Raw genomic sequence first — 27,359 nt, forward strand, 5'->3', positions numbered from 1 at the left:
TGTGTGTGTGTGTGAGAATACACTAAAGACTGTGAGTGAAGAGACCCCTGCCCGGTCCCCCTATTCTCTAGTCTGCTGTCCTGTATGACCACCGCTAAGTGAAAGGACTGGATGTCTCCACCAGTCTTCTTTTACTTGCCATGTCCTGTCAGATCAGTTATCTTTGACAATTAAAACACAGAGAAAAGTGAGTGAGGCTGAGTTGAGTCACAAATCCTTTTTGAAGCTGCTCAACAGAAAGACATGCTCATCTACCACCATCTTTCCACATAATCATCTGTCCATTCCTCCCTGTTTTCCATTTTGTCCTGAAGGTGAGGAGTTCACCAAGATAGGAAACGAGGACGACCAGGGCTGGTGCAGAGGGCGCCTGAAAGACGGCGTGGTGGGCCTCTACCCCGCCAACTACGTAGAAGACATCCAGTAATGACCGAGCGAGGGACGAGGAGGAAAACGAGAGAGAGAGGATGGGGTGAAGAGGCTAAAGAAAGTGGAGGAGATGGGGTAGGAGGGTGGGCAGGCCTCGCATTCGCCCCTCACCCTCTTCCCCCTACGTGGTAGAGGCTGGCCGCAGTGTGTGTGAGTGAAAGGGGTGGCAGAAGGAAGGGGTTTGCCCATCGAAGAGGATGATGTTGTAGCTCTCTCTGTTGTATCTTCCTGGATCCCATGTCGTTAAGCACATCTTCCTACAACTACAGTCTGCCCTCATTGTCAGCCTTTATGATGGGACACCCAGTACAGAGTCTAAAGCCAGCTACAAAAGCAAATGTTACTTAAAGCCATTACTGTTACAGAAAAAATATATAAAAAGCTATTTGAAACATGTAACCTTCCAATTGTAGCTTGAAGTTATGAAGATATTGAAAGAATTAACCGATTTTAAAAGATCCGAACAGACATGGGAGAGGATATACATGTGTCCCATTCACGAGGTCTAGCACATTCGATTTGAAACTAATTGGAGACCTAAAAGTAATCTTAGTTTAATCTTTTAATTCATTTTTGTCATAGACAATTGGTGATACATATTTTTAGTTCTATAGATCTGATTCTATTGTAACACTGATTTGTAGTCCAGGATCTGATTTGGTAGTCTTATGTTGAAATAAGGGCAATTCCTAATTGCATGTTATTTCTTGCTCTGTTTTGAGCGTCCTTCACCCTATCCTTTTGACAGTAATCAAGGTTTATTTTTTTTCCACATGAAAGCCATTTGTCTGAAATATCAGAACCTACAACCCTGTTTTCTTATTTGACTTTTCAAATGTTTTAAGAAAAGGGCTTGGAATTCATGGCAGTGCCGGTTCAGAACAATTATCTTTATCTGATGCTTATAGTTCAGATTTGTCTTGTTATGCCTTTTTTTGTATTTTAAATCTGATTTATGTTTTGCTCAGCGAATAGTTGATGAATGAGAGAAACCGAGATGATGAATTATATCCAGTTCTTCCACCGTCACCAACCAGCCTGGTCTCAGCATTTCATATTATTCTGTAAATGCTCTGAAACCATGTTGCGCCAACCCACATTTTAACAATAAGTGACGCACTCAGAAGTTCTCCTGTAACCTTTACCCCTCAACTTTAATTGATTGTATATTCTTTAATTGTTTCATTGTATCGGCTCACCTATTGATTGTACATGTTTTCTGGTCATTCTAGTATCAGGGACATTCACCAGGGCTCTGGCCAAACGTAGTACACTATATAGGGCATAGGGTGCCATTTGTGACAGCCTCTATTCACACAATTGACTTCACATTCTGTTGGTAGATTCTTACATCGTGGATGTTGTTTTTTCTTTCCACACTGAATGCTTGGCAATAAGGTGTGTCACTTGAAGCTAGGACCTTTAGCTGTAGCTTGCTTGGCAATAAGGTGTGTCACTTGAAGCTATGAGCCATAGCTGTAGCTTGCTTGGCAATAAGGTGTGTCACTTGAAGCTAGGAGCTTTAGCTGTAGCTTGCTTGGCAATAAGGTGTGTCACTTGAAGCTAGGAGCTTTAGCTGTAGCTTGCTTGGCAATAAGGTGTGTCACTTGAAGCTAGAACCTTTAGCTGTAGCTTGCTTGGCAATAAGGTGTGTCACTTGAAGCTAGGAGCTTTAGCTGTAGCTTGCTTGGCAATAAGGTGTGTCACTTGAAGCTAGGACCTTTAGCTGTAGCTTGCTTGGCAATAAGGTGTGTCACTTGAAGCTAGGACCTTTAGCTGTAGCTTGCTTGGCAATAAGGTGTGTCACTTGAAGCTATGAGCTTTAGCTGTAGCTTGCTTGGCAATAAGGTGTGTCACTTGAAGCTAGGAGCTTTAGCTGTAGCTTGCACTGGATGTCCATTCAAAGCTTTGGGAGAATATACTTTTTTTGTCCCAGCGAAAACAATGTTGCACGTTCAGCAATAAAAACCACAGCATTTACTCTTTTTCACAAACTAGAGGGTCCGATTTAATAAAAGTATGTTTGCATGTAAATAGCGAGGAACCTATGAACAAATTAAGCAGTTATAGATTCAGGAGTTGTGATTTAAATTTATATTTGGAAATCAAAGACTGTTAATGTATGAGATGCCTTAAGTGCTTTTGTTCTCTGTCAGATGAAATGCTGTGATTCGGAAACAAATCCGTTTGTACAATAATTGTATGTTTTATGGCGAATGTCTCGCGAGTTTGCTGTCTTGTTGCATTTGTAAATATAATGTAGTATCTCCAGAGGGGCCAGAGCCTACTTATGATTAGTAATTGACAAATAACTGAGATTATATTTCTCATTTTCTTTTAAAAGTTCATGATTGACACACACACCTTTAACACCACCACATGTGCATTACCAGTATTGGCAAACTATATCTGTTATTTAGGACCTATCCCAATTCCCATCTCGAGTATAGGTTTCTCCTATTGGGAGTTGACGTTTTGGCTCTTACATTGTTGTGAGTACATTCTTTAGCAAACACTGTTTACGCATGATGCTCCTGGAAATATCCCCTACATTTTATGCCTACAACCGCATAGCGAGAGATTGGTTTAATATTATTTTTCTGTCAGTGTGAGAGGTTATGCTGTGCGTTTCATGTCATGAGATGTATATCATTGGTTTCAGGTCATGAGATATATATCATTGGTTTCAGGTCATCATGCCATTAACAGAACACCACAGCAGCTTTACTTGCACAACTCAGTTTGCCAATGTTGTCCCACAGCATACATTATAAATGAATTGAACGAAAAGAAGTTCAACTGTCTTTTTTTAAATGTATTTTTTATTAAACATACAGTATCAAGGATAATAGAAAGAAATGTAACTTTATTACCCAGACCTCCATGTTACAATTATGCCCATGTGTTACTGCTGACCAATCAGAGTACAGGCACAAAATGTTATCGTTCTGACGGGTGCCTTTACCCAAGACCAGCACGGAAGTATTTTTGATTCCCAGGGAAACAAATTTGCTCAACGCTGCGCTTTACCTATCAGGTGAAAATAACAACAGGTGGAAAGATGTCAGAGCCCAGCAAGCAAGATATTGCTGCCATTTTCAAACGACTACGTTCCCTTTCTACGAATAAGGTGAGAGTTGATAAGCTTTTCTGTCTTTAACGAGGAAGTAGCTAATGTTAGCTAGCTTCGGAGGGGGAAAAATGACACGTCGCACTGTTTTGCTGTGCAGGGGTAGATGCGTCGTAACAAACGCACATGGAAAAGCTTTGAACCACGTATGCTCATTGCACATCCTCCTGACAAAATATGTTTTTGCAGTGTTGAAGAAAGAATTAGCATGAGCAGTTTAAATGGAACGATAGGACATCCTGGACAGTCACGTTCGAGCCAGCTGTCATGTGGCATGATGACAATTGGTTTCAAAGATGGTACTTTAAGAAACTGGTTGGACAGTCCACTTCTTTAGCGTCAGTGTGTTTATTGTAAATTATAGATATCTGGTAGATGTTGACTCATGGACACCACAAAGATGAAAGACGTCACACAGACATAAACAATACCTTTTGGCTCATAAACTGTCGATTCCAGCTGTTTCCGTCTGCTGTTTAGGCCTGGCTACATTGAACGCGACAATGTTTCAACCGCAAGCATCGAAAAGCTGTTTTGGAAACATTGTTTCCACTATATTGCAACATTTGTAACTAGCTGGTTTATATCTAATTTTGGTACATTTCGGCGTTCTCTTAATGTGTGGACAAGTAGAGGCAATAAAATAAAGTTTATACTAGAAAAAAATAGGAAAATATAAATAGAATATACAGTATGAGGTAAATATTTTGTACTTCAGACCTCCACGCTACTGGGTTGCTTCATTATTTGTTAGTGTTTTGCTATCTATTTGGCATGCGCTCATATTAACTTGCTTATCAGTGTCCCCATAGACTTATCACTGCATGAAGGAGACAGCGAACACCTTGTCTGTATTCAAGTCTCATGTTTTCCAAAGCTGCTGAACTTCTTTCCTATTACAGGCGTGCTTTGACTGTTCGGCTAAGAATCCTAGTTGGGCCAGTATCACCTATGGAGTGTTTCTCTGTATAGACTGCTCAGGAACACACAGGTCATTAGGAGTGCACCTGTCATTCATCAGGTAAGGAACAATGAATGAAAAAACAAATTTGTTGCCTACTCCATCCTGTTCTTTCAGATTTACACTAGTGGGTAGGGGCTAGGGATTGTTTCTGGACAGGACCATTGGCTTCACACAACACACAGTTTGACACGTTATGACTCGATGCAGTCTTCAGAATCAGAACTGTGTATTGTTTGTTTCAGGTCTACTGAGCTGGACTCTAACTGGTCCTGGTACCAGCTGCGATGCATGCAGGTGGGCGGCAATGCCAGCGCGGTGAGTAAAGCCATCCATGGTGGGCACTGACTGGTGGGCAGCCACGTCCCAACCTGCTGTGTTAAGCGCTGAGAGGGTGGTACTAGTAGTTATGTTTCTGACTGCATGAGTGGGCATTATTTCTAGAATGTATAGGGTACTGTATGTTGTCATGATGTCACAATAGGGCCCTGTATAATACCTGTATTGTGTATGCAATATTATAATGCAATATTCTGATAACTATTAACAATACCTTTTTTGTATTAGAGTCGATGTGTAATTCAAACCATTGTTTTCCCCCCGTGTCTCTCAGAATGCCTTCTTTGCCCAGCAAGGCTGCACGTCCAACGCCGCAAACACCAAGTACAACAGCCGAGCCGCTGTGCTCTACCGCGAGAAGATCAAGACCTCGGCCACGCAGGCCACAAGGCGCTTCGGCACTGAGGTGCCACACACATCCATCCAGACATTCCACTGGGCAAAAATGGATTTAGTCAACATTGGTTACTTGTTATACTGTCTTTAACAACATAATCATGTCGCATCAACATGGCTGGTTTAAAGGAGTGTATACTTAGGTCCTTATAGATGCCAAGGAATCCTCTGTTTTGTTTCCCTGCAGTTGTGGCTGGACAGCCAGGCCCCCCTCTCTCCAACATCTCCTGTCAATAAGGAGGAGGATTTCTTCAGTATGCATGCGCAGGTGTGTGTGACTTTTAGTACTTATTTGTTTGAAATTGTAGAAGAGTATGGATGTGTGCATGGTGTTTACATGGTCATGTTGTTTACATACCTTGCATATTTTGGCAGGCATTCCCTGATGATCGTAGCTCCGCCCAGTCTAATATAACAAGCTCCGCCCAGATGAATCTAAGCCCCACCCCAGTAGAGGAACCCTCTACAAAAGAAACCGAGAGGGACAAAAACGGTACACCTCTACTTCAATATTTACACTTCAGAAACACACATACACTTGCATCTGTTTGTCCATGTCGTCTATGCCCTCATCTCTTTCTGTCTTCAGGTAATACAGAGGGTCCCAGTGTTGACGTGCTAAGTATGTCTCCTAAAGAAGCCTTAGGTAAGAGGACCAAGAGATTATGCCCTAGAGACTAAAGATACTCAACTTGAACCTTAAGCATTAGGAGTACATGAAATATCTGATCCTGGAACAGTAGCTCTTAGCAGCTTCTATCAACTGTATTCTAATGCCCACTGTCACTTCTCCCTTAGAGTCCTCCTCTCTTCTCAAGAAGAAACCAGCTGGGGCCAAGAAAACAGTATGTACTCTATGGTAGTGGATTAAGGAGGTAATGTTCCTCCCCACACACCTATGTGTGTTGTGCTTATGAATAAGAGTGAATTTGGTGATGGTTGTGTGTGTGGGTGGGGGATTTAGTGTGAAGGGACTGTGTACATTCCTCATGGATCTTGTTGGTCAGTAGATTAGTAGACGCGTATTCACGTCTGTGTCCTGTGTTTTGTCTCAGTTGGGCGCTAAGAAAGGTGGTCTTGGGGGTAAGAAGGTGAGCAAACAGAGTTTCTGTGACCTGGAGAAGAAAGCACAGGCGGTAGACAAACTCAATGAGAGAGATACAGCACCCACCACCAAGAACAGCCCCCAACCAGCAGAGGAATCCATGTGAGTCTCTCTCCAATTTAAATGGGCTTTAATTGGCCTCTCGCTCTCTCATCCACATGATCTATTACTCTCATCTTCACTCTGCTTATCCATTTTTCTCTCTCCACCTCTTTCTCTCTTCCTCCCTCTAGTGGTGCCTCCATGAGACTGGCCTATAAGGATCTGGAAGCGCAGCAGAGGAGTAATACAGAGAAGATGAAGGGGATGGGGGAGAAGAAGAAGGAGCAGGCTGAGAGACTGGGCATGGGCTTTGGCAGCAGGAGGTGGGGGGGGATAAAAGGATTAGTTTATTTCTTAACACACTTTTTACAGATGTTCTATGTAGAATAGTTTAAAGGGGTACTTTACATTGCAGGGGATAAGTCACATCTTCTAAAACAGGGATCCCCTAACTTTTTTCTGTGCGATCCCATTTTGATATTAAAACATTTTGGCGACCCCCACCATGTAAAAAATGTATGTAATCAACTGCCAATGTTTACTTATTTAATTTGGGTTATGACAGTCTATTAGAAATGTCAGACAGTATTTTGACAGTATTTCAATCTGACGACTATAGTTTGAAGTGATTGAAATGCATCAGAAAGGTATTTGGAAGTTCAGAAGATCATCAGGCAATAATGTTGTATGGTCTTCTGTGTAAAAAAGAACATAATTGATTGTTCTTTTTCTCCCAGTCTGATTTAGTGTCTGGTCTTGTCCAATCGGTTCTAACGGCTAGTAAAGGGAAACTGTACGTGTTCCTGAGAGTTATCTTTCAGTGATGGGGTCATAGTATTTTGTAGCTTAAACGGTACTGATGTAAGTTAAAATTTCCTCTCGTGACCCGATGCTCAAATCGGGCGATTTGGTCATGACCCCTAGTTTGGGAAACCCTGATCTAAAATAATTATATTATTGTTGGGACTGAAACATGTAACCATTGGAGATATTGTGGTAACAAACACTTTGATTATATGACTCCATTCTCTCTCTCCCTCTAGTGGAGTGTCTCACTCTGTGCTGTCAGACATGCACACTATCCAGCAGGAGAGCCCAGTGGGGTCCAAGCAGCCCACTAAGAGCCGGAGGTACACAGAGAAGGAGGAAGAGGAGACTGACGAAGGCTCCTTTACATCCAGGTCACCACACTACCTACACACTCCGGCAACGTTCCAATACTTTAGCAACGGGTCTTTCCTTCTTGGAAGTAATCACTGACATGGCTAGGCTGGTCTCAGATCTCTTTGTGTTGTCTTGTAATGGGAGTTGGAAAGACATCGCAAAAAGATCTGGGAAAGAAATCCATTAAAATTGAGCTCACTGACTTCCGACAATACGTGTCAGCATAGTGTCCTCGAACTTTCAAACAATTTTAAGGCATTTTGACACTGTTTACCTTTTTGTTAATAGTGAGTTAAATAGTTAAGTTAAAATATCGTATCGCCGAAGCAAAATATGCCCAATATGTCAAAGCCTCAAACGAGGCATGGAAAATTGCCCTTCTCTGACAGCCCTTGTTCGGCCTCAGCAGATGCTAGCTCGGAAGAAGCACCAGCATGGTTCAGAATGGAGATGGACAAGGGTATAACAAAAATCCAAGAGACACTTTCTGAACGCCTCAACAAAATGTATGTGCTGGTCGATAAACTCCACGAAGATCAGAATGTCACAAAGGGACGAGTGGAAAAAGTTTTTTAAAAAGACCATGCTGACCACCAGGCTCCCATCCTCGACGTCCGCGAGGAAGTGAACCAAAAATACAAGAAGTTGGAAGACTCTATCTCTAAACTCGAGGAGAAATGAGCTCACATTTGACTCCGTGAAGATGGCTGAAACATACATGAGGAAAGAATGTCTTTTTGATGTCTACTACACTCCGAGGAACTGTCTTTTGAACTTGGATACAGTGAACTGTTAGCACATGAGGAAATTACTCAAATGATCAACTGGCTGGCTGGTGTGATAATGACTGGCGAGGTAAATTTGGATCATAGCTAATGTTGGCTGTGCTATTTAGCCAGCTCGCTAAGTCTACAAGGTTGTAGCTATAGCTACTATACATCCACACTACGCCAAATAGTTGTGGCTTTTGACTGGGTTTCAAGCCTAACTATGTTTTCTATTACTTCAGGGGATTTGCGCTACTATTACAGTTGCTGGCTTGTTTGTTAGAGATGTATGCTGGCTTTAGTGATACCAAGACAGGGATAAGCTTCTCACTGGCTGGCTGATAGCTTCACGTGTGTGTGTGTGTGTGTGTGTGTGTCACACACTTTGATTACAACAATAATGACTGTAATATTTATTGGTGTGTGAGGGTGAACTCAGAAGGATGGAGGATGGTGATTGTTTAACTACTAGTCCCTATTTTATATTTGAGAGATGATAGTTATCGTCTAGTAAAGGTTTTCATTTATACGTCATAGCTTGATTTCTTTTTTCCTGACCTGCTGGGGTGAGTTTGGTCATCGCTTTTGTCGCCGCGCGGCACAGGTTTCAGGGCGCTTTGGCGAATGCCGATTGGTTGACATTTGGGTGTGCGGGTAGGCTCTGTTGGTGACTGAACGCACCAGAGTTTTATTTTTATTTATTTTTGTTGACATCCTCAAGTGGGGCTAAATAGTCTGGTCATTATTGTTGTAATCAAATTGTATTTTGTTACTTGACTAAGAATATTTTCATGCTACAAGGAACAGTCAATGTACTTCTAATTCCATATACATATCATTTAGAATGAACCTAATTCGAGCAATGCTATGCATAGCAGGTACATCTAGCTTAAAGACTAGCGTCTAAGGATATGGGTTCTTTAACTCCCTCAGTTGGGGAGGGGGATGGGTGGGTTTGTGGTAGGGTCAGGGTATTAGCTCACGAGTTGTTTACTACTTTATACTTTCATTTCATTTTGTACATGTGTATATACACAACGCAATTTTGTTTCTTTCCTTTTCCCTATTTATTTTCTTTAAAGATGTCGGCACCTAATAACTATACATTTATGACCCTTAACATTAGGGGTACTAAATGCCCAGTCAAGCGCAAACACATTCTGAATTATCTCAAGCAACATAAGGTTGATATAGCTCTCCTTCAGGAGACAAACCTGACTGACTCTGAGCATGATAAACTGAAGAGAGAGTGGGTGGGTCAAGTGTACTAATCATCTTTCACCTCTCGGGCAAGATGGGTGCCCATACTCATTAATGAGCATTGTCCCTTTCAGATACAATCTCAGATTAAAGACAAAGGGGGTAGGTTTGATCATTCAAAGTTTCATTAACAATGAGCCCATTACCATTGTGAATGTGTATGGGCCTAACCATGATGATCCTACATTTTACCAAGACATCTTTTAGAAGTTAACGTCCCCATCATCAGAGATAATGGCAGGGATTTTAACTTGGTACTGGACCCTTCCAGTGATAGATATTCCTCTAATAGCATCAGCTTCACACAGGCAGATAAAATGTTAAATGCAGAAAAACACTTTTGATTTCACAACAAAGGTTAAAGAATACTCATTTTACTCCCCTGTCCATAACAGTTACTCTAGAATTTACTTATTTCTTATTCCTGCAGCCAAGGGAAGTTTAACTACTGGGTGTAAGTACTTACAGTGGGGCAAAAAAGTATTTAGTCAGCCACCAATTGTGCAAGTTCTCCCACTTAAAAAGATGAGAGTCCTGTAATTTTCATCATAGGTACACTTCAACTATGACAGACAAAATGAGAGAAAAAAAAATCCAGAAAATCACATTGTAGGATTTTTAATGAATTTATTTGCAAATCATGGTGGAAAATAAGTATTTGGTCAATAACAAAAGTTTCTCAATACTTTGTTATATACCCTTTGTTGGCAATGACAGAGGTCAATGGTAGGTATGGTGTTCTTTGGATGCAACTCAGCATTCTTTGTCCTCCAAACACGACGAGTTGAGTTTTTACCAAAAAGTTATATTTTGGTTTCATCTGATGACCATATGACATTCTCCCAATCTTCTTCTGGATCATCCAAATGCTCTCTAGCAAACTTCAGACGGGCCTGGACATGTACTGGCTTAAGCAGAAGGACACGTCTGGCACTGCAGGATTTGAATCCCTGGCGGCGTAGTGTGTTACTGATGGTAGGCTTTGTTACTTTGGTCCCAGCTCTCTGCAGGTCATTCACTAGGTCCCCCCGTGTGGTTCTGGGATTTTTGCTCACCGTTCTTGTGATCATTTTGACCCCACGGGGTGAGATCTTGCGTGGAGCCCCAGATCAAGGGAGATTATCAGTGGTCTTGTATGTCTTCCATTTCCTAATAATTGCTCCCACAGTTGATTTCTTCAAACCAAGCTGCTTACCTATTGCAGATTCAGTCTTCCCAGCCTGGTACAGGTCTACAATTTAGTTTCTGGTGTCCTTTGACAGCTCTTTGGTCTTGGCCATAGTGGAGTTTGGAGTGTGACTGTTTGAGGTTGTGGACAGGTGTCTTTTTTATACTGATAACAAGTTCAAACAGGTGCCATTAATACAGGTAATGAGTGGAGGACAGAGGAGCCTCTTAAAGAAGAAGTTACAGGTCTGTGAGAGCCAGAAATCTTGCTTGTTTGTAGGTGACCAAATACTTATTTTTCCACCATAATTTGCAAATAAATTCATTAAAAATCCTACAATGTGATTTTCTATGTATATCAGAATTCTGCCCTGCTGGCTTCAGTACCTGTCAGGAGAGGACAGCCACCCTCAAGAAGATGGAGGTTTGGCACATGCTTACTAAATAATCCCACATTTGTAACATTTCTGAACACTCAAATAGACATATTTTTTTAGCACCAATAACAACTGCCTCCCTCTTAATTTTATGGGAAGCTCTCCTTGCATATCTGAGGGGGCAAATCATATCCTTTAGTTCAGGTGCTCGTTAGATGTATAAGGCGCAAGTAAATTAATTGGAGAATGAAATGGTGTAAAATTTGACAACTCAACTCTACTAGACTCAAAGCAATTGGAATATAACACCCCTGACTACCCATAATGCAGAAAATCTCTTAGGAGAACAAAACTACTACGAACATGGAGATAAAGCAGGAAAGTTGCTTGCTTGGCAGATAAGACGAGAGGATGCAAGTAGAGTTATTAGCTCTATTAAGCTACCCAATAACACAGTTGTTCACTGTCCTGAGGAAATGAATCTAGTCTTGATGTAGTTTTATGAAACATTCTACAAGTCTGAAGGGGATGCCCCTGCCATAATGCATGAGTTTTTGAAGAAACTCAATGTACAAACTAACTGACGAGGATAGAGAGCACTTGCAGAAAGAGATTACATCAGAGGAAATTAGGGAATCCATTTACAACACTGCTGGGGGAAATCACCAGGGTTAGACAGATTCCCAGTTGAATTCTATCGATCCTTTTTACCCAAACTATTTGAGCTTCTTTGCAGTATGTTTAACTATGCCATAGAGACAAACACTCCCAGGCACACTTGAACAGGCCCTGGTCACAGTTTTGTTAACCTGGGAAAGATCCTCTGCTTTGTGGGTCGTATAGACCAATATCTCTATTGAACACTTCATATAACTCAAAGCTCTTAGACTGGATAAGGTACTTCCGTACTTGGTTGATATGGACCAAACAGGCTTTGTAAGAAACCGCTCATCTCCTGATATCAGAAGATTATTTAGTATTATACATTATGTAGAGAATGGCCAAGAATCTGTAGTGGCAACATCATTAGATGCGGAAAAAGCTTTTTGACTGCATATAATGGAACTACCTGTTTGAAGTTTTACAGAGGATGAATATTGGACCTAAGTATGTAGGTCTGATTAGATTACTGTACAAATGTCTGGCAGCTCAGATCCTAACTAATGGAAACATTTCCTCACAGTTCTCTCGATCACGTGGCACAAGACAGGGTTGTCCCGCTAGTCCTCTCCTTTTTGTCTTTGGCTATAGAGCCACTGGCAGAAGCTTTTAGATCTCATCCATCCATCCATCCATATAGGTGGGCCTGAACATCTGGTCTCGCTATATGCCGATGACATTTTGCTTTACCCCACTAAACCAGAAATTCTACTCGGAGCATTAGTTGACATCCTGAAAGAATATCGGACCTTTTCAGGATATAAAATAAATTTATCGAAGAGTATAATTATTCCTTTTAACAGGGCAGTTATGCAGAACCCAATCTTAGACCAGCGGTTTTCTTGGAAACCACAGTAAATGACATCTTGGATTGCAAATTCCTTCTGAAATTATTAAGACATATCAACTGAACTATACTCCACTTCTCAAAAAGGTTGGGGAAGAATTGGATAGATGGTGGGATTTACCAATTTCTCTTATTGGGCAGGTCAATTGTGTAAACATGAATATATTACCACAATTCTTGTACCTTTTTCAAACCTTGCCCTTTCCTATTCCCAAAGCTTTTTTCAAACAACTTGATATAAAGGTTTCTTCATTTCTGTGGAAAGGGAAACCCTCCCCAGAGTTAAACTCACAACTTTATGCAAACCATACTCAGAAGGACTAACTCTACCTGATTTCCAGTTATATTACTGGGCATGTCAGTTAAAGGCTGTGTGGGTATGGCAAGATACAAGTTCACCCTCTTGGAGACAGAGGAGTGTCTGACCCCTGCTACATTGGCATCTATACCTTTATATTAGCCCACCTAAAGCTTTGCTAGGTCTCATAAACACCCCTTTCATTAAAAACACTTTAAATATATGGATTGAAGTCTGAAAACAAACAGAAGAGCTTAGATCTATATATGAACAAACACCTTTCTATAATAACCCCATCTTACCCAAAGCCCTGAGAGATGGTATTACATTTTATTGGTTCAACAAGGGAATGAAAACATTTGGTAATCTCTATGGAGAAGGTGAACTACTATCCTTTCAACAACTGGCATCTCATTTTCAGTTTCCTCAAATGCATTTCTTCAAGTACCTACAGGTTAAGCATTACATTGCCACTCAGCAGGGAGGTAGGATTCAGCCCATGAGTAAACTTATAACTGATAAACTGTGGCTGGGGAGGAAAGGGGTCAAAGGTTTAATTTACTACATGTACTCTGGTCTTCAAGCTCTTTTGGGGAACGATGAACCTCTGAAAGCTTGCATGAAGTGGCATGATGACCTTGGTCTCATTGAGGATGAGAAATGGGGAAAGCTCTTTTTAGATGCTCAGCATCTTTCATTTAACACAAGGCACAAGTTAATGCAATTCAATATTTTACGTAGAGTCTACTTTACACCAGAGAGACTGTAGAAGATCAATTCCAAGTATTCCAAATGTTGCACTTATGCATATGTTTTTGTTCTGCCCTGAACTAAGAAATTATTGGAAAGACATTCAGATCTTATCACAGGTCACTAATATGACGGTACCACTAGATCCTTCCCTTATACTTTTTTGGAGATGATTCTCTTCTACCAGTTAATATTTGTAGCAAAACCAGATTCATTAAATTGGCAGTCAATTGCAGCCAATAAATGCACAGCTATTATATGGAAGAGTGACACTCCACCAAGCAAGCGGATAGTTCTTTCAGCCACATCTTCCTATATTCCATCAGAAAAAATAACATAACATTTATGTAATAAATCCTTTGAATTTCCTGATGTCTGGGGGACTTTAAGAAGTTTCTAGAGACGTTACCGTAGCCGCCTGTTGGATCATTTATTTTCTAGCATGGAATGTGAAGGTCATTCTGTTTCATTTTTCTTGTTGATAATCAGTGAAGCTAATACCGGGGGAGGGAGGGGTGTGTTTCTGGGTTGGGGAGGGAAGGGTTTTGCACGATGTGCCCCCCATGTAGCATGGTGTTTTGTGTAGCTGGAAGGAATAACGGGATTAATTGTCACATTTTGATTGTTAAATTGTAAAAATAAATGCCAATATATTGTAAAAAAAACAACAATTGAGCTTTCTTTTCCATATGAAACCCATCAGGATGTCGATGACCAGTTCAATGACCAAGTTTGATGACCCGACAGAATCTTCTGACAAGTTCTTCTCCAATTGGAGCGAGACGGGGGAGTCTGGCTGGAGGAAAGAGAGCAGGAAGCCAGAGCCAGACTTCTACCTGAGCACCAAGAGTTCCTCACAGGACGACAGGTACTATATGACTATTTGATTTCCAGGGATGAAAATACAGAGATGCATGTGAAAAAGTAACATTTTATTTTGGCCGTATAAGTCCCCTGAGCCACTTTCTTTTTTACATTTTTACATTTCTTCTCTATTTTAAGTTTCTCACTGCAGTTGTCCCTGAATGCACCCTCCCTCTCTCACACACAGGACCGCAGCCCGGCGGAAAGCAGACCCAGTCCCTGTCTCAGACTCAGGCGACGCCCGCAAGAAATTTGGGGACGTCAAGGCCATCTCCTCTGACATGTACTTTGGCAAGCAGGATGACTCTGAGGTAGGCACACTGTCACGGGACACACATATACAGTACCAGTCAAAAGTTTGGACATATCTACTCATTCCAGGGTTTTTCTTTATTTTTACAATTTTCTACATTGTAGAATAATAGTGAAGACCTCAACTATGAAATGACACATATGGAATCATGTAGTAACCACAAGTGTTTAAAAAAAAACATTTGTATGAGGTTCTTCAAGGTAACCACCCTTTGCCTTGATGACAGCTTCGCACATGCTTGGCATTCTCTCAACCAGCTTCATGGGGTAGTTAGTTACCTGGAATGCATTTAAATTAACAGGTGTGCCTTGTTAAAATGTAATTTGTGGAATTTCTTTCCTTAATGTGTTTGAGCCAATCAGTTGTGTTGTGACAAAGTAGGGGTGGTATACAGAAGATAGCCCTATTTGGTAAAAGACCAAGTCCCTATTATTAGAACAGCAGCTCAAATGAGTGAAGAGAAACTACAGTACGTTACTTTAAGAAATGGTCAGTCAATGTGGAAAATTTAACTTTGAAAGTTTCTTCAAGTGCAGTCTCAAAAACCATCAAGCGTTATGATGAACCACCATAGGAAAGGAATACCCAGTTAACTCTGCTGCAGAGGATACGTTTATAAGAGTTAACAGCCTCCGATTGCAGCCCAAATAAATACTTCACAGAGTTCAAGTAACACACATCTCAAAGTCAACTGTTCAGGCCTTCATGGTCAAATTGCTGCAAAGAAACCACTACTAAAGGACACCAATAATAAGAAGACTTGCTTGGGCCAAGAAACACGAGCAATGGACAATAGACAAGTGGCATTCTGTCATTTTAGTCTGAGTCCAAATTTGAGATGTTTTGTTCCAACCGCAGTGTCTTTGTGAGACGCAAAGTAGGTGAACGGATGATCTCCGCATGTGTGGTTCCCACCGTGAAGAGTGGGGGTGCTTTGCTGGTGACACGGTCTGTGATTTTATTTAGAATTCAAGGTACACTTAATCAGCATTCTGCAGCGATACGCCATCCCATCTGGTTTGCGCTTGGTGGGACTGTCATTTGTTTTTCTAAGGACAATGACTCAGCACACCTCCAGGCTGTGTAAGGGCTATTTAACCAAGAAGGAGAGTGATGGAGTGCTGCATCAGATTACTTGGCCTCCACAATCACCCAACCTCAACCCAACTGAGATGGTTCGGGATGAGTTGGAGTGAGAGTGAAGGAAATGCAGCCAACAAGTGCTCAGCATATGTGGGAACTCCTTCAAGACTGTTGGAAAAGCATTTCAGGTGAAACTGGTTGAGAGAATGCCAAGCGTGTGTAAAGCAGTCATCAAGGCAAAGGGTGGCGACTTTGAAGAATCTCAAATCTAAATTATCTTTTGATTTAACACTTTTTTTTTTGATTACTACATGATTCCGTATGTGTTATTTCTTAGTTTTTGTGTCTTTGCTATTATTCTACAATCTAGAAAATTACTAGAAACAAAAAAAAAACTTGAATGAGTAGGTGTTCTAAAACTATTGACCAGTAGTGAATATATGAAAAAATGGATTCGTAATGACAAATTATTTGGGTCTATAATTATGTTGTACTGATGTTCCTACCCTTTTGATCTAATTGACTGCCAGTATCAAATGTCTGCCAGTGTTGACTGTTCTGGTTAAAGTTTTATGCTAGGCTGTGATGTCCTACAAGCCTCTCAGGCTGGTGTATACAGTTAATTTGGTGCTGTGGAATTCATGTCTTTCTCAGAGAAGACTGTTAGACATTTTCTCTGCTTCTGTCCTGACTGTGTTTCCCTGTTGCAACATTGCTTTTTTATTATCTACAACTGCTCTTTTTTTTATCCACCTGAAAATCCCTATTACAGTAATACCCCTATGTGTAGTATGCTCAGTATCAAGTATGTAATTTGAAGTATAAAGTATTAATATGGTTGTTTCCATGCAGTATGAGGCGAAGACTCGCCTGGAGAGGTTCTCTGGAAGCAACTCCATCAGCTCAGCTGACCTGTTTGATGACCCAAAGAAACAGATGGGTAGGGAAGCCAACTAGTGTATACTTGACCATTTCATACAGCGCATTCGGGAAAGTATTCAGACCCCTAGTCTTTTTCCACATTTTGTTACGTTACAGCCTTATTCTAAAATGGATTCAATAGTTTTTTCCCCTTGTCAATCTACGCACAATACCCCATAATGACAAAGCAAAAACAGGTTTTTAGAAATGTTTGTAAATTGTACTAATCTAAAAATTGACATCACATTTACATAAGTATTCAGACCCTTTATTCAGTACTTTGGTGAAGCACCTTTGGCAGTGATTACAGCCTCAAGTCTTCTTGGGTATGACACTACAAGCTTGGCAGACCTGTATTTGGGGAGTTTTCCCATTCTTCTTTGCAGATCCTCTCAAGCTCTGTCAGGTTGGACGAGGAGCGTCACTGCACAGCTTTTTCAAGTGTCTCCAGAGATGTTAGATTGGGTTCAAGTCTGGGCTCTGGCTGGGCCACTCAAGGATGTTCAGAGACTTGTCCCAAAGCCACTCCTGTGTTGTCTTGGCTGTGTGCTTAGGGTCGTTGTGCTGTTGGAAGGTGAACCTTTACCCCAGTCTGAGGTCCTGAGCACTCTGTAGCAGGTTTTCATCTGTACTTTGCGCCATTCATCTTTGCCTCATCCTGACTAGTCGCCCAGGCCCTGCTGCTGAAAAACATCACGATGCTGCAACCACCATGCTTCACTGTAGGGATGGTGCCAGGTTTCCTCCAGATGTGACGATTGGCATTCAGGCCAAAGAGTTCAATATTGGTTTCATCAGACCAGAGAATCTTGTTTCTCATTGTCTGAGAGTAGATGCCTGTTGTCAAACTCCAAGCAGGCTGTCATGTACCTTTTTTTACTGAGTGGTGGCTTCCGTCTGGCCACTCTACCATAAAGGCCTGATTGGTGGAGTGCTGCAGAGATGGTTGTCCTTCTGGAAGGTTCTCCCATCTCCACAGAGGAACTCTGTTAGAGTGAACATCGGAAGAGTCTTGGTGGTTCTAAAATTCTTCAATTTTTAAGAATGATGGAGGCCACTGTGTTCTCGGACCTTCAATGCTGCAGAAATGTTTGTGGACCCTTTCCCAGATCTGTACCTCAACACAATCCTGTCTTGGAGCTTTACGGCAATTCCTTCGACCTCATGACTTGGTTTTTGCTCTGACATGCACTGTCAACTGTGGGACCTTACACACAGATATCTTTCTATATCCATACACACGTATGTAAGGTCCCACAGTTGACAGTGCATGTCAGAGCAAAACCAAGTCCTCAATTGGCAGCTTGATTAAATAGTACCCGCAAAACACCAGTCTCAAGGTCAACAGTGAAGAGGCGACTCCGGGATGCTGGCCTTCTAGGCAGAGATCCTCTGTCCAGTGTCTGTGTTCTTGTGCCCATCTTAATGTTTCCTTTTTATTGGCCAGTCTGAGAGAGAGCTTTTTCTTTGCAACTCTGCCTAGAAGGCCAGCATCCCGGAGTCACCTCTTCACTGTTGACATTGAGACTAGTGTTTTTGCGTGTACTATTTAATGAAGCTGCCAGTTGATGACTTGTGAGGTGTCTGTTTCTCAAACTAGACACTCAAATGTACTTGTCCTCTTGCTCAGTTGTGCACCGGTGCCTCCCACTCCTCTTTCTATTCTGGTTAAAGCCAGTTTGCGCTGTTCTGTGAAGGGAGTAGTACACAGTGTTGTATGGTATCTTCAGTTTCTTGGCATTTTCTCGCATGGAATAGACTTCATTTCTCAGAACAAGAATAGACTGACGAGTTTCAGAAGAAAGTTCTTTGATTCTGGCCATTTTGAGCCTGTAATCGAACCCACAAATGTTGATGCTCCAGATACTCAACTAGTCTAAAGAAGGCCAGTTTTATTGCTTCTTTAATCAGGACAACAGTTTTCAGATGTGCTAACATAATTGCAAAAGGGTTTTCTAATGATCAATGATCCTTTTTAAAATAATTAAATTGGATTTGCTAACACAACGTGCCGTTGGAACACAGGAGTGATGGTTGCTGATAATGGGCCTCAGTATGCCTATGTAGATATTCCGTAACAAATCTGCCGATTCCAGCTACAATAGTCATTTACAACATTAACCATGTCTACACTGTATTTCTCATAAATTTGATATTTTAATGGACATAATTTGCTTTTCTTTCAAAATCAAGGGAATTTAAGTGACCCCATACTTTTGATCGGTAGTGTATACAGTTGAAGTCGGAAGTTTACGTACACCTTAGCCAAATACATTTAAACTCAGTTTTTCACCATTCCTGACATTTAATCAGAGTAAACATTCCCTGTCTTAGGTCAGTTAGGATCACCACTTTATTTTCAGAATGTGAAATGTCAGAATAATAGTGATTTATTTCAGCTTTTATTTTTTTAATCACATTTCACATTCGGTAGCATTGCCTTTTAAATTGTTTAACTTGGGTCAAATGTTTCGGGTAGACTTCCACAAGCTTCCCACAATAATTTGGGTGAATTTTGTAACTGAGTCAGGTTTGTAGGCCTCCTTGCTCGCACACGCTTTTTCAGTTCTACCCACAAATGTTCTATTTGATTGAGGTCAGGGCTTTGTGATGGCCACTCCAATACCTTGACTTTGTTGTCCTTAAGCCATTTTGCCACAACTTTAGATGTTTGCTTGGGGTCATAATCCATTTGGAAGACTCATTTGTGACCAAGCTTTAACTTCCTGACTGATGTTGCTTCAATATATCCACAATTTTCCATCTTCATGATGCCATCTATTTTGTGAAGTGCACTAGTCCCTCCTGCAGCAAAGCACCCCCCCACAACATGATGCTGCCACCCCTGTGCTTCACGGTTGGGATGGTGTTCTTCGGCTTGCAAGCATCCCCTTTTTTCCTCCAAACATAACTATGGTCATTATGGGCGAACGGTTATATTTTTATTTCATCAGACCAGAGGACATTTCTCCAAAAAGTACGATCTTTGTCTCCATGTGCAGTTCTAAACCATAGTCTGGCTTTTTTATGGTGGTTTTGGAGTAGTGGCTTCCTTGCTGAGCGGCCTTTCAGGTTATGTCGATATAGGACTTTTGCATCTTCACACGGTCCTTTGCTGCTGTTCTGGGATTGATTTGTACTTTTCGCGCCAAAGTACGTTCATCTCTACGAGACAGAACGCGTCTCCTTCCTGAGCGATATGACGGCTGCGTGGTCCCATGGTGTTAATACTTGGGTACTAATATTTGTACAGATGAACGTGGTACCTTCAGGCGTTTGGAAATTGCTCCCAAGGATGAACCAGACTTGTGGAGGTCTACCATTTTTTTCTGAGGTCTTGGCTGATTTCTTTTGATTTTCCCATGATGTCAAGCAAAGAGGCACTGAGTTTGAAGGTAGGCCTTGAAATAATTCACAGATACACATTCAATTGACTCAAATGATGGAAATTAGCCTATCAGAAGCTTCTAAAGCCATGACATCATTTTCTGGAATTTTCCAAACTGTTTAAAGGCAGTCAACTTAGTGTATGTAAACTTCTGACCCACTGGAATTGAGATGCAATGGGTTATAAGTTAAATAATCAGTCTGTAAAAAATTGTTGGAATAATTACTTGTCATGCACAAAGTAGATATCCTAACTGAAAGATTAGTGGAATCTGTGTGGGTAGCTGGACAGGTAGGATGACTGACAGTGAAGGTGAACAGGTGGTCATGTGTCAGGTGACAGAGGAATGGATGAGACTGAGGCAGGAATTCCTTTAACCATAAAGTGGTATATTTACTGAGTAGTCTGTGCTGCATCACAAAGGAAACAAATAACATGTATCCAATCAAAGATCAAATCATATCATTCATTATTAACATAATTTAGGGAATTCAACAGTCCAGTTAATTAAGAAGTCAATAGTAATCATCCGCGAGTCATTTAGGCTCGTAACTATTTATCATAAATTATGAAAGAATAAACAGTGAATACAATACAATCTATAATCCCCATTATCAAAGTCAATCAGTTAGCAAACAATGATGTTTCTCATTTCACTCTTTCAATTGTCTTCATGTGTCCATATCATTTATTTCAATACACATCAACCATATCGATTGCATAATTGGCCTATGAGGAGCCGTAGGGCCGTGATCATTGACAATTCACATTACACAATATGTTTGAAGCTGCGCTCCAAGCTGCACTCCGCGGTAATAACTATTAACTGATGGCCCATCTCCGGATCGCAACAGATAGTTCAGAAAGGTAACATGAAAGGTAACTGAGTCTGTGGACTTACATGGATTCATGGACGCACAGAACTTCTGGATCAGATGGAGTTAAGGAAGAGAAAGCAGTGAGATCAGGCGATGGCAATTTCCTCCTTTTATGGAGTTGAGATCTGTCGGACATTTCCACCTGACCTAATTAAACGCCCCTGGCCCAGCTGAGTAAATGGCAATGAATTAAAGGATTATTCCACCAACTCCATGGGCCTTTTCTACACTAACCAACTTGACAAAACTGTAGTTTTGTAACAAGAAATTTGTGGAGTGGTTGAAAAACAAGTTTTAATGACTCCAACCTAACACGGAACCCAAACCGGCTGCGACTGTACGCCATCGTGCATAAATGTATTTTGTCCCCCCCCCACACCAAACGCGGTCACGACACACAGGTTAAAATATCAAACAAACTGAACCAATTATATTAATTTGGGGACAGGTCAAAAAGCATTAAACATTTATGGGTAGTTAGCTTGCACTTGCTAGCTAATTTGTCCTATTTAGCTAGCTTGCTGTTGAGATCTAATTTGTCCTGGGGATATAAACATTGAGTTATTTTACCTGAAATGCACAAGGTCCTCTACTCTGACCGTTTTATGTGGATTAATTGGCAATGAGTCCAGATCTAAATCCCATTAACTTGTGGAGAGATCTGAAAACAGCAGTTAGGAGAAGGCAGTTATTTTGACAAAAGGCTGTGCTACCAAATATTAAGTCTAGGGTGTCAATCATTTTGTCAATGTAATTCCTTACATTTAAATGGATATTAAGTTCTGAATCAAAAACAAATGTTCTGTAATAACAGTGAAATAAAGAATTGTGGAGACCAAATACTTTGTTCAATTTCTTGAGTTACTTGGAAAAAAGTGCAAGGGTGACTATTTTTGGCCATGACTGTAGACAGGTGTGCCTTTCCAAATCATGGCCAATCAATAGAATTGACTCCAAGAAACATCTCAAGGATGGTCATTGAAAACAGGATGCACCTGAGCTCAATTTCATGTCTCCATAGTCTGAATAGTTATTTAAATCGGGTATTTGTTATTTTAATAGATTTGCAAACATTTCGAAAAACCTGTAGATTGATTTTTTTTAAATGAATTTTAGAATAACGCTGTAACGTAACAAAGTGGAAAATGTCAAGGTGTCTGAATACTTTGAGTGCACTGCATATCACACTTTCAAGTATACAATTTAACCATTTTATATCACTAAATCAAGTGAACACCAGGGCCCATATTCACAAACATCTGAGTAGGATCAGTTTTGCCTTTCAGATCATATTGAATTAGACGGGGGATCTGATCCTAGATCAGCACTCCTAGTCAGTGAGGCTTTATTAATCCAGGCACTGCATGTGTACGCCTCCACAATTTAAACATCAGAAGAAGGATCATTATAAAGCAACTATCACCACCACTGATGTTACTAACCATCTCTCTCTCTCCGGTCCCCATGTAGCCAGCTCATATCGTCTGACCAACATGCTGCCCAGTGCTCCAGACATGTCCCAGCTAAAGCTGGGGGTCCGCTCTGCGGCCGGGAGGCTGTCCGTCATGGCCAGCGGAGTAGTCACGTCCCTTCAGGTTTGTGGTTCAGATGGCCCTGTTGGTTGGAGCTTGGTGCTAGCAGCAGATTGACTCCCACATGGGCCACATACTGAATGTGTTATGGGGGCTGTACGCCGGAAGGCAATTTCAACACAGTAAGAACTTGGCCTTCTTTATATCATCATTATTCCAATTGGAAATCCATTTTCTTGATTTAATTACTATGTAAGTGCACAGTAACAATGATATCAGTGACTATTTTGTCAAAGGCATGCTAGATACAACATACTAGTTACCAAAGTACATTGTGTATAAGGGCAACTTTAAGGTTACCTAATTATGCAGCGTCAACACTCACACAACTGGTACGGTGTAAGCAGTAGGTTCTTACGTTGTTGTGCATCTCATTTGTTTCAGGACCACTACAGTGCGTGAGTCCAGTGTGTGTACCTGTGTTATGACACACACACACAACCTCTTAGGTCCCCTGGGTATTGGAGTCGGTAAACATCCTTACGTGCGATGGACAAGTTCAGCCGTGCAGGAGAGGGAGAGATATGGATGGAGAGAGTGAATTAGCGACATTGTGTAGGCCAGCACATAGGCTGTAGCTGTGTGTGTACATAGCAGCTATTTGAATAAAGGATGAATTATCTACATTGGAGTTATGTCGAAACAACATCCTCTATGAGGTAGATGTATGAAGAACACTTATTTACGCAGCTTATTATTTAATCTGTCCAGGCCTTTAGTTTTGATATTTACATCAATTGTATTCAAAATAACATTTTGTTATCATCCATTATGGTTCTAATTGAGGGTGACTTAGGTTTTGGGTTCCTTTTCCCCTGTGCAATTGTTATTGAATCATGTCATCTTGGTCACCTTGGTTTTTATGTAGCTATTTGCAATGAAGACATGTATTTTTCTACATGCGGTATGTAAATAATTTAGTTAAATAATCTGATGGGCATTGTTTTAATTACCTGCCAAATGCAGAGAGATGTTGCCATGTAGGATACAAGTCTTAAATTTTAGGGTGCCTTCAAACCAAAATGCCTGCGACGCGTTGTGCGTGTGCCGATTCACTGAATGTGTGTTTGGAGGTATGGTGAAGTGGAGAACATTCGAGGTGGGAGAAACATTGTTTTACATTGGTTGACAGACCTCTAGTCAGGATGGGCTGCAACACAATGTCCCCATCTCATCTGTTGGACAGTGTAGATCTTCCATTTCATTCACTTCTATCCACCTGTACACTGCTCTCTGAAAAAAAGGTGTTTGCTGTGCTTTTTAAGCATTGTTTGCATTGGTTTGAAAGTGCCCTTAGTCTTGGAAGTGTACGTATGTCTGTCACTCATTTGTCACTTGACTGAAGGACCAAATACTCAACCTTATTTCTTTGTGTAATATATATATGTGTGTATAGACACACTGGTCGGATATGGTCTGCCTCTCAGCAGCCAAACATTCTCCATATTACTATTGACTATCAGTTCAGATGAATGAAGGGAGTAGTATCTTAATGTTCTGTCCTAGTACTCTCAAAGGCTGAATTTAGACAGGCAGCACAATTCTGATCTTTTTATTCTCACTAATAGGTCTTTTGACCAATCAAGTCAGCTTTGTGAAAAGATCTGTGTAAAGAAATAATCAGAATTGGGCTGCCTGTCTAAACGCAGGCAAATAACCGATTCTATTTTCTGTGACCACATTAGTTTGTGAGAGGAACACAGGACACCCATCCAATTATTTTACTGTTCTGTGGCTATGAAGGAAAAGAGATAAGGAAAGGAACTCATGCAAAAGAAATGGGACGTGGCCCTCTGTGATCAAGGACCCATTGGCTGCCCTCCCTAGAGCCTGACTCATTTCAACAACAGTTGTACTATGTGTTTAGTGAAGGGTAAACTCTAACCCTTTGCTGAGCAGATTCATTGTAAATTACCTCTGTGAACTGTGTACCTTGCAGAGACTATTTAGGGTGTTTAGAGTATATTTTCACACTCTGGGTATATGTGGGTTATATTTTGGGTGTTTATGTGTAGTGTGGTTTTGTTATTTTGAGGGGATTGGCTAGAAGTCTTTAACTGGACATTGCCAGAAGTATTTCTGGCTACCTAGTATCACCTACCGAACTCTCATTTAATGCATATTTTTCTCATTTTGATCCTTACTAATTTGAACTCTTGAGTTGAGATTTAACACTGAAGTGAAATATATTTAAGATGCAACGTTACCCATTTGAATCTGGATTTTGTATAGTGTGTAATTCAGTGACCAACCAGGGCTTTTGTTCATTCTCTTTTGACTGTAATCCAAAGAATTAGGATACATGTGCACATGCCCTAAAAATGTCAATTATGGGAAGATCTAGTTTTTGTGTATTTGTATTAGAACCTGCAAGTAAAAAAAATGTTACTTGAATGTACATCTATAGAACAGTACCTGAAGCATTGCATTAGTTTCCAAATGACTGTTTACCAACAAATACATCTATGGACATGAGCTCTTTGGAGATCCATTCAATGTGTAATCAAGGTGTGTATCATTGTTAGCTGCTGTGTATAAGAAACTTTGCTTCAGAATAAAAATTACACTGCACTTGCATGTCCTCAGTGGCAGACTTACCATTAGGCAACTCAGGCAGTTGCCTGGGCCTTGTAAAACTTGTCATGATTCTGTTTAATAAAACATCATTTCTGTTATCTTGTCTTTCTGCTCGTGAGAAACCTCCGATGTGCGCAATTTAGCGGTAGTGACAAACTGAGCGTTTTCATTTTTTATCCTGCGAATTTGGCTCTAGCTTTTGAACAGTTGGGGCTATAAGCTATTATTATACCCCGTGCCTGAAAGCCAAGACTCTCAGGAACGTGTACCTACCTGTCTTCTGTTTCGCTCTAGAACGCTCGCAAGCTGCGCAGGACACGTTAGAAGGTACGGTGACAAACCCGCAATTGAAAACAATGCAGATATTTTATTCTACACACAATTATTTCCTGATTATCTTCCCTGATGTTCTACCGAACTTTCCAATACCTTTCTGATGCATTTCACTCACCTTAGATGCAAGTAATTTGACATTTTCTTAGCCTTATGAACATATGATTGAACTTATGAACATTCCATTTTTCTCTGTTCTGCTATAGGACCGGCCCTACCAATAAGCAACATAAGCGGCCGCTTATGGCCTTGCATCCGTTAGGGAGCTCCCCCACCCAAGAAATATAGTTTAGTTACTCAGTCGGGTCTCAGCTTACTGTTATGAGTTAGAATAGTAGAATACACAAGGTGCAATTTCAAAATGTGGCAGTGCATCATCAGTTTTGTCAGTCGTGTCTGGATTTACACAGGCAGCCCAATTCTGATCTTTACACTACTTCAGCTGAAAAATATCTGATGTGATTGGTCAAAAGACCAATTAGTGGGGGAAAAAAATCAGAATTTGGCTGCCTGCCTAAACGCAGCCTGAGAATCACTGGGTAAATTATTCTAGCCAGCTATCTTAATTAACCTAATCATGGCCGAATATCTGACCGAGCACACGGATCACGTGCTCAGGGTCCCTGACCACCAGGGTGCCCCCATTGATTTTGTTGGTCACTTTTACCAGATGTCGTATGAGCATGTCATAAGTCATGGCAAAATGTTTAGAATTGCAGGAAATTAGCTTTGAAACTGCAACATTTTCCCTCCATCCCATAGCAAAATTTGTAAAATTGCATGAAATTAACTTAAAAAATGCAAATAGTTCTCTCCGTCCTATTGGGAAATGTGTAGAATTGCAGTAAATAAGCTTTAAAACTGCAACGTTTCATGAAATCAAATCAAATTTTATTTGTCACATACACATGGTTAGCAGATGTTAATGTGAGTGTAGCGAAATGCTTGTGCTTCTAGTTACGACAATGCAGTGAAAACCAACAAGTAATCTAACTAACAATTCTAAAACTACTGTCTTATACACAGTGTAAGGGGATAAAGAATATGTACATAAGGATATATGAATGAGTGATGGTACAGAGCAGCATACAGTAGATGGTATCGAGTACAGTATATACATATGAGATGAGTATGTAAACAAAGTGGCATAGTTAAAGTGGCTAGTGATACATGTATTACATAAGGATGCAGTCGATGATGTAGAGTACAGTATATACGTATGCATATGAGATGAATAATGTAGGGTAAGTAACATTATATAAGGTAGCATTGTTTAAAGTGGCTAGTGATATATTTACATCATTTCCCATCAATTCCCATTATTAAAGTGGCTGGAGTTGGGTCAGTGTCAATGACAGTGTGTTGGCAGCAGCCACTCAATGTTAGTGGTGGCTGTTTAGCAGTCTGATGTCCTTGAGATAGAAGCTGTTTTTCAGTCTCTCGGTCCCAGCTTTGATGCACCTGTACTGACCTCGCCTTCTGGATGATAGCGGGGTGAACAGGCAGTGGTTCGGGTGGTTGATGTCCTTGATGATCTTTATGCCCTTCCTGTAACATCGGGTGGTGTAGGTGTCCTGGAGGGCAGGTAGTTTGCCCCCGGTGATGCGTTGTGCAGACCTCACTACCCTTTGGAGAGCCTTACGGTTGAGGGCGGAGCAGTTGCCGTACCAGGCGGTGATACAGCCCGCCAGGATGCTCTCGATTGTGCATCTGTAGAA

The 27,359-nt window shown here is 40.9% G+C and overlaps 2 protein-coding genes across 6 annotated transcripts in view; both read left to right on the forward strand.

Annotated features, from left to right (window-relative positions):
• LOC115132944 (protein kinase C and casein kinase substrate in neurons protein 2-like) overlaps nucleotides 1-3,272 on the forward strand; it is a 40,634-nt gene extending 37,362 nt beyond the window's left edge. For all 5 annotated transcript variants that reach the window (XM_065008363.1, XM_029665678.2, XM_029665681.2 and 2 more), the window contains one exon: nucleotides 315-3,272. In XM_065008363.1, coding sequence (XP_064864435.1) covers nucleotides 315-427 — 113 coding nt within the window. In that variant the 3' untranslated portion in view covers nucleotides 428-3,272. The remainder of the gene's footprint in view (nucleotides 1-314) is intronic.
• A 97-nt stretch (nucleotides 3,273-3,369) lies between these two features.
• LOC115132943 (ADP-ribosylation factor GTPase-activating protein 3-like) lies at nucleotides 3,370-25,406 on the forward strand. Its single transcript, XM_029665676.2, has 16 exons — nucleotides 3,370-3,559; nucleotides 4,462-4,580; nucleotides 4,766-4,838; nucleotides 5,134-5,265; nucleotides 5,443-5,523; nucleotides 5,631-5,748; nucleotides 5,845-5,901; nucleotides 6,054-6,100; nucleotides 6,311-6,462; nucleotides 6,594-6,725; nucleotides 7,446-7,583; nucleotides 14,396-14,560; nucleotides 14,744-14,867; nucleotides 16,805-16,892; nucleotides 22,610-22,734; nucleotides 23,116-25,406. The coding sequence occupies exons 1-16, from the start codon at nucleotides 3,491-3,493 to the stop codon at nucleotides 23,131-23,133; spliced, it is 1,638 nt and encodes a 545-aa protein (XP_029521536.2). The 5' UTR covers nucleotides 3,370-3,490; the 3' UTR covers nucleotides 23,134-25,406.
• Nucleotides 25,407-27,359: the final 1,953 nt, after the last annotated feature.

This window comes from Oncorhynchus nerka, linkage group LG23 (assembly GCF_034236695.1).
Source record: "Oncorhynchus nerka isolate Pitt River linkage group LG23, Oner_Uvic_2.0, whole genome shotgun sequence".
In the NCBI taxonomy this organism is placed as follows: domain Eukaryota; kingdom Metazoa; phylum Chordata; class Actinopteri; order Salmoniformes; family Salmonidae; genus Oncorhynchus; species Oncorhynchus nerka.

Bases quoted from the DNA above. Each gene is read 5' to 3' on its own strand.
- LOC115132943 (XM_029665676.2), top strand. From the start codon at position 3,491: ATGTCAGAGCCCAGCAAGCAAGATATTGCTGCCATTTTCAAACGACTA. The intron at 4,581-4,765 runs GTAAGGAACAAT...TGTTTGTTTCAG, and splicing joins GTGCACCTGTCATTCATCAG to GTCTACTGAGCTGGACTCTA. The intron at 4,839-5,133 runs GTGAGTAAAGCC...CGTGTCTCTCAG, and splicing joins TGGGCGGCAATGCCAGCGCG to AATGCCTTCTTTGCCCAGCA.